The sequence below is a fragment of the Gobio gobio genome, assembly GCF_949357685.1.
Source record: "Gobio gobio genome assembly, chromosome: 18".
NCBI lineage: Eukaryota > Metazoa > Chordata > Actinopteri > Cypriniformes > Gobionidae > Gobio > Gobio gobio.
This window is the reverse complement of record NC_137111.1, coordinates 7,384,985-7,397,443: the sequence shown is the minus strand read 5'-3', so window position 1 is coordinate 7,397,443 and position 12,459 is coordinate 7,384,985. Positions and strand designations below refer to the sequence as shown.

Here is a 12,459-nt window from a genome sequence, read left to right as displayed (position 1 = left end):
CATTGTGACGTTTGCGCAAGAAGTAAGACTGAAGCACAGAGGACGTCACTTCTTGTGCGAGCTTCACAACACAGTTGTGTCAATGCACCCATTCAACTGCATCACATGGAGTTTAATTGGAGATTGGGCCGTCTTAAAAGTGCATATACTTATATATGTATGTATTTGAAGTACATGGGGAACGTTTCAACAACCACTGTAACCACACAAATTTTGATGGACCAAAACTGTTGGTTTTTTTAAGATTGTCGACATTGGTCCATAAGCCAGACCTCCCTATTATCTCAGTTCTAGAGTCCACAGAAAGCCTTATCAATGAATAATAAACAGTTTCATTTCTTGTGTGAATATTTTGTACAATATGTGTATAGTGGAATTCACGGCCATCTGTAGATATCAGTATCTGGACTGCCCAATATTGGTTGGTCTCTAAACAGCAGTTAGGTAGGCAGAGCGTGTATATTTACCTGGTGACACACAGAAAAGCCAGTGGACAGTGCTGATGAGTGAATGATCTGCTCTCTCGCTCTCGTTCTCTTATAGTCTCGCTGTTCACCCAGATAAGATCCGTATCGCCACAGGACAGATAGCAGGAGTGGATAAGGATGGCAGGGTGAGTTGGATCAACATAACTATTATGATGAAGCACAAGCCTGTGTTTGCCTCAATGTACACTATTCTTCAAAAGTTTGGTATCAGTACAATTTTTTTTAAACAAATTAATACTCTTATTCAGCAAGGATGCATTAAATGGATCAAAAGTGACTTTTACATTGTTATGAAAGATTTCTATTTCAAATAAATGTTGTTCTCTGGAACTTTCTATTTATCAACAAATCCTGAAACAATATGAAGCATCTCAACTGTTTTAGCATTGATAATAATCATAAATGTTTTTGAGCATCAAATCATCATATGAGAATGATTTCTGAAGGATCATGTGACATTGAAGACTGGAGGAATGATGCTGAAAATTCAGCTTTGATCACAGGAATAACTTACATTTTAAAATGTTATGTTATTTTAAATTGTAATAATATTTCACAATATTACTGTTTTTACTGTATCTTTGATTAAATAAATGCAGTCTTGATAAGCAGAAAACATAAACAAAATCCAAACCATAGATACTGTATATTACAGTATTATTCTTTTACTGTACTTTTCATCAAATAAGTGCAGTAAGTTGATTTCTTTAAGTAAGTTGAGTTAAACTATTGTACTTCATTCTCAAACATTGTGCTCTTTTTTTTTTGCTTTAGATATGCAAATTTGGAGCACAGATCTAGAATAACTTGCTAGTTTCAATTCTGCTTTAGCAAACAAATTTTCAAGGCAAACTGTATGTCTTGGAAGGGCAAAAACAAACACATTTAGCTGGCCAGCTTCCAGAGGATCCCTAAAGAATATAAACCAGGAAACACTGTAAAAGCACTTTGCATGAGTGTTCATGTTGCATTTAGTCTTCCTGTAATACTCATGTTACCAAGTGGATCTTTACTTGTTTATCAGAATAACCTCCTTTTATGTTTACCTCATTGGTGATGCTTGCCGTCTCTTTGCGTGATCCTGCAGCCGCTCCAGCCGCACGTGAGAGTCTGGGACTCGGTCAGTCTGTCCACGCTGCAGATCATCGGCCTCGGCACATTTGAGAGAGGAGTTGGATCCCTCGCTTTCTCTAAAGCCGTGAGTCAACCGTCTAATTTGATTGCATTTTGTGTTTGCATTACGTATTTATTGAGCATTGCCTAACAGCTATTGTGTTGCCCTTTATTCTGGTCTACCAAAGACTACAATTAATCAACTGCAATTAATCCAAAAGTGGCAAAGACCAGAAGGAAAGGACTCATTATTGCCCAGGGTGTGAATTACGAGGGGTTTGGGAGGGTCTGACCCCGCTAAAGAAGCCTGAAGGATGTCAAAACAAGATGCTGGGGGGGGTCAAAGAACGTAAAATACATGGTAGATTACAGTACCTGTAATTATAAAGATATGTTTCTAGCTCTGGCTGCTTTTAAATCGTAATTTTGGCCACCCTTGAAATGGGTCATACCATTAACATTACCTGAGCAGTTGAATTAAATGTGCTGTAAAACTGTACTCATTCAGGGACGTGCATTTATTGCATGCATTATAACATTTTCCCTCATTAATGCTGTTAAACTGAACGTATGAAGCAAACGGTTTGATCTACCTCTCAAAAAAGCTTTCAGGTTATGAACCTTAAAGGTCTTTCAGATCCTCAGATTTTGTTATACTTTTAGTTGTTACACAAAGTAGAACTAAAAGATTTGGTGATGCTGCTTTTAGTCATTCTGCTCCATGAGATGTGCAGGAAATACTGAAACTTTAAATCGAATTTAATAACACACCTTTTTAGTCTGGTTTTCTTGTTATCTCTTATAACACAGAACCCTCAAATCTCATGGTTGTAGTATTTGCTTATTTAAATGAATGCCCCCTCACCATCACGCCGCGCAGAAGACATGGTTGATGGCTTGGAGCAAAAATTTTACCAAAATTCATTAAAATGCCCCCAAAATGCAAGATATGGGGCAAAAATTTCTCTGTGGGAGTTCTTGTTTGTAATATGTATAAAATATATGGCTAGTTAAGCAATTTCGCACTTTTGCAAATGTCAAAATAATTTTTAAGTTCAATAAAAGTTATTATCTTAGAAGAAGTTTTTGCTCTATTTCGGCGATAAAAAGAATTCCAATCGCATCCACAGTACACTGTAAATGTAGGGCTAATTCTCGGCTAATATGGAAAATTCCTTCATATTAATACAGTGCATTGTGCTCTACTTTTACAATGTAGAGCCATTGCGTGTCTCAGAGCAACATTGTGATGTTTTGTTGCTGAATGAATCCGTGTTTTGAATGAATCGCTCTAATGAATGACTGAATGTGTTGGGCTCGTAGCGGCGCTGCGCAGATCAATCTGAGTATGACATCAGAGCTTTTGAAAGCGTACGGAGCCGCCTCTCTAGTACTTTGATGTCATGCACCGATCGGTCTTTGTTCCTGAATGAATCAGACATTTTGAACGAATCATTTGACCAAATGATTCAACGACTCACTCGTTAAGGCAATGATTTGCCGCCACCTACTGGCGGTTTAGTGGCATATTTAAAAGTATGGTTAAAGAGAGAGATTGTGTGCATAGTGGTAGATAAAATACAATTATAAATAAATAAACCATTACGAGTGAAATATGAGATAACATTGTTAATTCACCCTTCGCAGCGAGTTTGATTGACAGGCGAGCTGACCAATCACATCGCCAAATCTGCCGTTTTGTTTGACAAAGCAGTCAAGAGAGTTAGTAGATTAACGCCGGTGGACTTGAACTACCGCGGTTGAAACAACATTTCTTTTAGTGTTCAATCATGTTGATTTGATGCTTATCAATGAACTAGAAGGAAGAGACGATCGGTTCACCTGCAGCTTTAACTGAGGCGCTACAGCGATCACGACACATTAAAGAGCCACAAAACGCTATTTGTTGTTTACATTTGTTTAAAAAAAGACAAAAATGTGACTTTTGTTTCATATCAAAAGTAACCTGCTCTGTCCTGTGTGTCGGCGTGTTGTCAGTGTCCTCTTTTCTCCATGATGTATTTTCTCTACATGAGAACGTGTGTGTGGTGTGAGAGCGCATGGCTTGTCGTACATAGCAACAGTAACTAAAGGGGGCGGGTCTTTGCGAACATTCAATTATAACAGAGATAATAAAGTAATTGCAGTCGCATTGCATGAAAGTCTTTTTTTCTCAAATGGAATTGCATAGGCAGTCATGTCTATTAGAGGCGATCATGATGACTAGAATTCATGAATTATAATTTGTGAAAAGTTTAGTTTTTCCTGATCTTCTGGTTTGGATGGAAATCTATGATCCAGGTGGAATAACTCAAGTCTTCTTTATCCTGGTTGTTGGGTCATATTCAGCTGTATTTGAATAAAGTGCAAATATAAACCACTCTTTTCCGGAGTGACTGAAGAAACCAGAAGTGTATTTGTTTGTGAACAGTCATTGATGCTCAATCTGTGTGTGTGTGTGTGTGTGTGTGTGTGTAGGACTCAGGCACTCATCTCAGTGTGATCGATGACTCTAATGAACACATGCTCACTGTGTGGGACTGGCAGAAGAAATCAAAAATCGCTGAGATTAAGGTACGCGGACACACTCTTTTTATTCATCCCGTTCCTCTTCTCACACATATCACCACTCCCTTCCTCTCGAAGTATCCCCCTTTCTTTTGTTCCTTTCTTTTCTGTGCCCTTATCTTATTTCCTTCTCTTTTTTCTCAGTCCGTTTTCATCTCGTTGCAGTTTCCTTCTCATCCTTTCATGTTTTGCCATGTCTGTTCCATTTGTACCTTTTTTTCCACACCCCGTTTCATTCCACATTGATCTTTTGCTCCCTCTCATCCCTGTGTTCGTCCTCTAATGGTTTTGCTAATGTGCTGTTCTATTAGACAACCAATGAAGTGGTCTTAGTGGTGGAGTTTCACCCGACTGACGCCAACACCATTGTGACTTGTGGGAAATCCCATATCTTCTTCTGGACCTGGAGCGGTCCCTCACTGGCACGCAAACAAGGCATCTTTGGTGTAAGGATGCACATATCCCTGATATATTTTATGCATATGGAGTTTTTTTTAATGCACTTTGTATTTGCCCATTGAGTTTCTCAGAGACGGCATCATTAGACTAGTTTCTAGATCCTTCTTTGTCTTGCACCTGTTGATCTTGCACCGTTTCCAAATGAACTCTGACGCGGTTCAACTGAAATATGAACACAACACGGACCAAAGACATGTAAACGAATCACAAGATGTGACCCTGAACAGGACAGAATGCTCTAGCACACCTGTTTTTTCTCATCATAGTCGTGATGTTGCCCATCACAGTTTGGTACAGGCATCAGAACCGCGTCTCCTCACAGCAGATCTTGGTTTGTGTGTGTGATGGAGGGATTCCTGCCGCTGTTTTGACTCCTTTACACATTTTATAAGCTCTTCACAAGTTCTCAGCTGGTCGAAGTGCCATCATATGAAGCTACGCACACACAACGAGCGCATTTAGCCCAGCACACAGCATTGTTTTGGATGTTCAGTAAGTTTGTTCACGAAATATACATAATAAAATCAGGTTGTGAACGTATGCCTTTAGGTTAGGTATCTTTAGGTTCAGTGTTAAAATGGCAATGTGAACGCTAAGCGCACCAGGACTACTTTTTTTTTTTGTGGTCCAGACCAAACGAACCAAGCGAACCGAACTAGTGAATCAATCGCAAAAAGGTTCGTGTCAATCAAACCAAACCTGAATAACAGTGTGAAAAACATACAGTGATTATTTAACTTGATTTTTACTAATGGGGGGGTGGGGGGAAATCAGCCATTAAATGGGTCATCGGATGCAAAATTCACTTTTTGCATATAATGTGTCTTTGCAGTGTGTGGACACAACCACCATACAATGATATAAATTCATTCACTCCTTTTTTTTATCCTCAAAAAGCCTAAACACTCTCCATAATCAAGCCGTTTTATTTTTTTGAGCGCTATGATATCATATTGCTCATGCTTCACCCACGACCGCTGACAGAATGTCCCATATTAGCATATTTCCGCCCTCAGCCAGTTGTACACTTCACGTGTATTGTGTTTACGCGCCCCATGGAAGAAAGGGGTGTGGTTAGCAGTAGCTCATTATCATTTAAAGAGACATGCACCGAAACGGGTCGCTGTGAACAGAGCTGTTTTTGAGGAGGTAAAAATGTGTTGTTTTCAGTGTTGGGAGTAACGCACTACAAAGTAACGCGTTACTGTAATTCCACTACTTTTAGTGGTAACGCAGAAGTAACTAAATATTTTTTTAAATCAAGTAATGCAATTACAATTACTGAAATTTAAATGAGTTTGTTACTCGCATTACTCTCTTTTGTGAAAAATGAACACTTGCAGATAAGAAGCTCAGATCTAGTGTTTTTAGGCCCGTGTTTTTGTCTTTTTTTCTTTTTTTATCCTCACTATTACACATTGTTGCTGCCATTAAAATAGTTCAGTTTTGCTTTTAATGTCAAAGTAGTTATATTTCGTTTGGTATCTTTATTAAGTTAATTTAGAAAAATGTTTGGAGCATTTTTTTGTTTGTTAAATTAAAGTTTTTGTTTTTCAAATTGACGACCAAGTGGCCGACAGTGAGTTAACCCAACGCTTTAGCCTCTCAAATCAACACTTGACTTGTCTTGCCTATAATAAAATCCATAGATATCAAACACTTCAAGCATCACAATGTTAGTTTAAACTACTATCCCCACCACCACAGTAAAAAGGCATTTTTTACAAGTTGAGTTTAGGCATAGGCGCTCGCAAATTAAACGGGCTACACAATCGAAAAAAAATTAAGTAATAACATGCAGCTTCAATTCTCGTGCTATATGCACATTTAATGGAGTTCACGTTTTATGTATCAGTTAAAAGATCAAAGACCGCAATATGAGAAAGAGCGAACTAAGCACTGCTAAGATCATTTAGTCTCATTAGTTTTAATGAAGATGATTGTGTTTCTGAGCATATAAGACTTCATTTCAGTTTCACTTGTGGCAGGTTGCGTGTTGCAGCCTCTGAATTGGTTTGTTTAAATGATCAGATTTAAATCCGTCTCGAAAAAATCTCAGAAGGCAGTAAATACTGGTCTGGTCTTTTTACAATCGGATAGATAGCTGGTCAGAGAAAACGAATGAAGTGAGCAAGTGTAAAAAGGCCAAAACTCTCCCAGCTGCTGCTGCTGGACACTAAACACTGCACTACTGCTTGATTTGAAGGCCTTTTGCCCTGTTGATTACAATAAATAGGTCTAAAAATTATGTTTATTGTGTTTGACTGGTCAGTACTGTTCATATTTACATTTAAAAAGCAGACATAAAAGTAACTTAAAAGTTACTTTCCCTAGTAACTAATTACTTTTGATATTCAGTAATTGGTAAAGTAATTAGTAACTGTAAATAATTATTAATTTTCAGTAACTTGCCCAACACTGGTTGTTTTACACAAATATTGAGGAATTTTAACCAAAGTATGTTACAGACTTTACATGAAGACCCTGAAGAATCATACCAACTTGCGGAAAATGGCCATCCGATGACCGCTTTAAGACGATTTCAGAGAAAATGCATAAGTTACATAGAGTCAGAATTTTATGTTAGCGATATTTCCCAGTCCAAGAAGCATTTATAAACACGTTCTGCTGGTCAGCTTGATGCGCAAAGTGTGCAGAAAAATACAGAGTTCATGAAACCTGACTTTACATTTATTACTTTTGTTGTGTCTCTTTGACAGAAATATGAGAAGCCCAAATTTGTGCAGTGTTTGGCTTTCCTCAATAATGGAGACATCCTGACTGGAGACTCGGGAGGAATCATGCTGATATGGACCCGCAGCACGGCTGAACCAGCACCAGGGAAAGGGCCGAAAGGTACACGAACATCACACACACACTCACATTTCATGCACACACTCGCACTCTCGCATTTCCTCACAAAAACGACTGTGATGGTATTCTCCTCTGAGCGTAGTCTGATCTCCTGCGCTCTGCTGCCCGCTCTGAAACCAAAGACACGTTCATGCTGTCAGCAAAGAAATCAAAATCTGCTCAGCATAAAAGAAAAGGAAGGAAGGAGAATGAGGCCAGATGTGGATAGGAACGATGTGTTGTGCTCGATCGGATCATAAGTGGACGATGCTAAATACAGGTGTAAATGGGGTCTAAAGCCCTATTCAGATAGTAATTGTTTCTCACATGGACGTCTGTAAAAATACATTTGCATGCCACCTCAGTGAAAAACTCGTGCATTCGGATTGTGATTTATTCACAGTGGAGGAGCGAGTTTTGTGATCGGGAACGCGCTGCTCACATGGTCAATAACATGATTGTATGCTGTAAATAAAATGTTATATGCTTGGTATAGTAAGAATAAATGCATATTTAATTTAATAATAGGAAAATAAGATCTCAATTATTATTTAGTTATTTAAATCTGTTTAAAAATATGAATATATGTAGACGCGTATTATAGTTAAAATGGTTTTCTGTCTTGTATTTTACCTCAAAATATAATTTGACATGCTTTTCTTCTTTTTATTTTTTGAGCGGTGATGAAATGCTGTTGTAAACACTTGCCAGCATTTCAGTAATAAAAGTCTAGATCTTTAAAATGCATCCAAATGACAGTGAAGCGCAACCGTACGGTGCTCTGCATGGGTCAAAAAGGATATAAACAGTGAATTTTGAAGTGATATATTCTTGAAAACTCATTCAGACGGCAATTAAATTACCACACGTCCATGGTGTTTGTCTAAAACAGTAGGTCATTCGGCCGAGGATTTTTACGCAGGTGTTGGGAGAAAAACACTGACATTCTGGATTCAGACGGCAGTAAAATCACTGACTAGCCCCTGTAAATTATGAAAATATCTTGCAACCCAATGATAAACAATTACCGCCCGAATACGGCTTTAAAAGCTTTGAGCTTGTCCACTTTCGACCACTTCCAGAGGTAGTTGAAAACGCATCAATCCGGATTGCTTTCGTAGTGTAGACGCTCATGTGGTCGAATGTGTTCGAACAACCACAAAAGACTCTCCACTACTGACCTAATGAGTAAACATTATGGGAAGAGCGCTAGCCAGACGGGATTTAAACTTTGTCGGCTGAAGACCCAAGTTTAGTTTGAAGATGAAAAACGTACCAAGCACAATGTTCTCTCACCACTCCTGATTTCTAACACACACTCACAGCGTTCGGCTGGTGTTGTGACTGTCAGAGCAGACACAAAAGCTGATGCTCTCCGTGTGTTTTCCCGTCGTCTCCGGTCACGCTCATATGTAAATTGATTTCTTCCATTAGATCGAAAGATCTGAGAAAGCCCATACATTTCCCCACCCATAGCCCCTCCCCTTGAAGAAATCAGGACAGAAGTGGACGAAAGTGGACAAAGGAGAAGGGTTAAAACACCAGGGGCCCTATTTTAACGATCTGAAACGCAAGTGTCAAAGCGTGAAGCGCAAGTAACTTTGTGGGCGGGTCTCGGCGCTGTTGCTATTTTCCCGGCGGGATAAATGGCTCTTGCGCCCGGCGCAAATCTAAAATGGGTTGGTCTGAAGTAGCTTCATTATTCATAGGTGTGGTTTGGGCGTAACGTGAATAAACCAATCCGAGCGTCATCCAACATTCCCTTTAAAAGCAGGTGCGCAAGTTCCATTATGGATTGCTATTATTATGGCGTATTTACCAGGCGCACGCCAGGAGCGGTTCACAGCCGAGGAGACTGATGTTCTTGTAAGAGCAGTGAAAGACAGAGAAGTGAAGTTGTAATGTTGTACATTATGGTAAAGGTGATTTCACAGTTTTTTTTTTCTTTCAGTCTTTCAGTTTTTTCAGTTTTTCAGTCGATTTTTTTTCCTGGTTCTTGACGGACAAACCAATTTGTCAGATGTCCTTATATACATATATGTCTTGCCACTATTGGGCAAACAGGTCTTATCCTTAATTATTACAATTAGCCTGAATAATTTGTAAGCTAGATTTATGCCTATTTTTTCACATCTTCGTGGCACACCACAATGATTTCCGTCATCTCATGTGTTAATATTTTTTAGTGTAACAATTTATGATTTGCAAAAATAACTGTTGCATCTGTGTAGATTACATGAGCAAAGTGTATGCGCGTTGTGCACGCTATACATTATGGTCAAGCATGCGCCCTTAAAATAGCATAATGAACAACGCGCAACGCGCCACTGACTTTAGACTAGGTTTTTTCTGGTCAGTGGCGCAATTGTTTAATGGAACAGCAGAATAGCACCAGGGATTGTTTGCGCCGGAACACGCCTCCTTTTTTGCGCTGAACCGCCCAGGGAGCGCAAGTTCATTCACTAGTTTAGCGACGTGCTTCTGTGGAGGGAAAAGCGCGCTTTGCGCGGGTGCAAAATAGGAATGACACATGTGTCGGTGTACAAAGTCAATTGCGCTGAGTGCAAGATAGGGCCCCAGGTGTGAACGGGAATGTGTCTCCCTCGTCTACTTGTGATACGATCGACCAAAACACATCTTAAACAGGGCCTGAGAAAGTGAGTTTATTAAACTAAAGACATATTAAAGTTACTGGACAGGTCAAGAAAAAAGCTGCAGGATTTACTCCTCTGATGACACACTACTAAAGGAAAACTTTGTTTATATCTCATGTCATCACTGTGAGAATGACATGAAAAGCTCAGTTTACGATTGCCATTCTGTAAAAAATAGTTTTTCGCTTCGGTAGAGAAATACACTCGGTTAAACAGAGGAATTTATTACACTGTGGTAAATGCAACAAATAAAACCTGGCCGAACCTCACGTTTGACCGTCTACGGCCCATGTGTGCTACCATATGTGTGTGTAATTCAGCTGAAATAGATTTAAAACTTAGATCAAGTAAGGAAATAGTAATAACACTGAAGAAAAGCACACCATTCAAAAGTTTGGGCTTTTTAAAATGTTTTTGAAAGAAGCATCTTCTGCTCACCAAGGCTTGAAAAATGCAGTAAATCTGAAATATTATTACATTTCAAAACAACTCTTTTCTGTGCGAATATATTGCAAAATGCAATTTATTCCTGTGATCAAAGCTGAATTTTCAGCATCATTACTCCAGTCTTCAGTGTCACATGATCCTTCAGAAATCACTCAGATATGAGGATTTAAACATTTCATGATCACATCATGATGCATTTTTTTCAGGATTCGTTCTGGGGGGGGAAAGGAAAGTTCAACAGAACAGCATTTATTTGAAATAGAAATATTTTGTAACATTATTAATGTCTTTACTGTCCTAGCTGAACGAAAGTATTCATGTCTTTTTAAAACGTCTCTTTAATAAAAAAATAAAAAAACTGACCAAAAACTTTTGCAAGGTAGTGTAGCTAAAAAAACCAAGATGTTACACAAATGAAGAGATGAAGAAATACAGATGAGAGAATGTTAGATCATGTTGTCAAAATGTTTAGAAATATTTGAATGTGGAGCGGCCCAAAGCGATGTGCAGTCAGAGGACCCTGATGATCATGTCCGAAAAAGACCATGGCACCTTGAGGCATCTCAAAAGGTCTCTTTTGTTTCGTCAACATGATAATGTCCATCCGCTGCACTGTGGGGATCATTTCAGCGAGAAACTTCTAGAAAGCACAGCAGATTTTCATAAACCCGCAGCTCGTGACACGTGACTGAGACTGTGTGTTTGCATGCACTCGTGCTGGTGTCTGTCTGTGCACGGGTTGACAGATTGTTTTCTCAGTGTTGATCCTGGAGTTGTAATGGTTTTCACTGGCATGCTGTGGAACTGGATTGGCTGCACCACAGGCTGAACCACCGCCAGCTCCTGCTCATTCATCACTCCTTTATTTATCTCCTACAGTCCTGTCACACAGCGCCCCCTAAAGGACAGCAACTGCTACTGTCATAGAGCGCAACAGGTTTCCCTTGATATTTTGATATCATACTGTAACTTTCACACTTTCATTTATGGAAACCAAGCTGCTTGTAGCTCAAACTTTTGCTACATATGCCTAAACATGACAGCCTATATTTACACACATCAGTGACACCTGAGCAGAAGATTTGCCCCACAGTCTTTGATACTGTTACACTAGCGTTCACAAGTTGATATATTAAAATGAATACTTCTATTCTCCAACGATATATTCATTTGATCAAAAGTGACAGTAAAGATTTCGGTAACACTCAAAGCCCTCATGCATAATGCATTATAAAGGTATTCATAATGGAAATTGGTTGTCTGTCATGTGTTTAATGCATTATACTTTCTAAATGTGTTTTCAATTAATAGATAAGTATTATAACTGAGGTTACAATTGCATTATGAAGTGCATTACAAGGCATAATTAATGCACTAAAAACACTTTTATAATGCATTATACATAAAGGCTTTAAGTAAAGTTATCAAGATTTCGATCTCAAAATAAAGTTTCATCAAAGATTCGTGAAACAGTATCCACAAAAATATGAAGCAGCTCAACTGTTTTCAACATTAATAATAATAGAAATGTTTCTTGAGCATAAAATCAGCATATCAGAATGATTTCTGAAGGATCTTGTGACACTGAAGACTATCATTACTTTCAGTAATGATGCTGAAAATTCAGCTTTGGAATAAATTACATTTTACAATATTAACTATATTGCCAAAAGTTTTGGGACGCCTGCCTTTACATGCACATGAACTTTAAAGGGATAGTTCACCCAAAAACGAAAATGTGATGTTTTTCTGCTTACCCCCAGGGCATCCAAGATGTATGTGTCTCTTTGTTTCTTCAGTAGAACACAAATTAAGATTTTTAACTCCAACCGTTGCTGTGTGTCACTCATATAATGCTTGTCAATGGGGTCTAATTC

At 38.7% G+C, this 12,459-nt stretch overlaps 1 protein-coding gene across 2 annotated transcripts in view; it reads left to right on the top strand.

The window, feature by feature from the left end:
* eml4 (EMAP like 4) overlaps window positions 1-12,459 on the top strand; it is a 174,358-nt gene that overhangs the window by 129,336 nt on the left and 32,563 nt on the right. For both annotated transcript variants that reach the window (XM_079842890.1, XM_079842889.1), the window contains exons 10-14: window positions 544-613; window positions 1,576-1,686; window positions 4,080-4,175; window positions 4,481-4,615; window positions 7,349-7,484. In XM_079842890.1, the coding sequence (XP_079699016.1) occupies window positions 544-613; window positions 1,576-1,686; window positions 4,080-4,175; window positions 4,481-4,615; window positions 7,349-7,484 (548 nt within the window). The remainder of the gene's footprint in view (window positions 1-543; window positions 614-1,575; window positions 1,687-4,079; window positions 4,176-4,480; window positions 4,616-7,348; window positions 7,485-12,459) is intronic.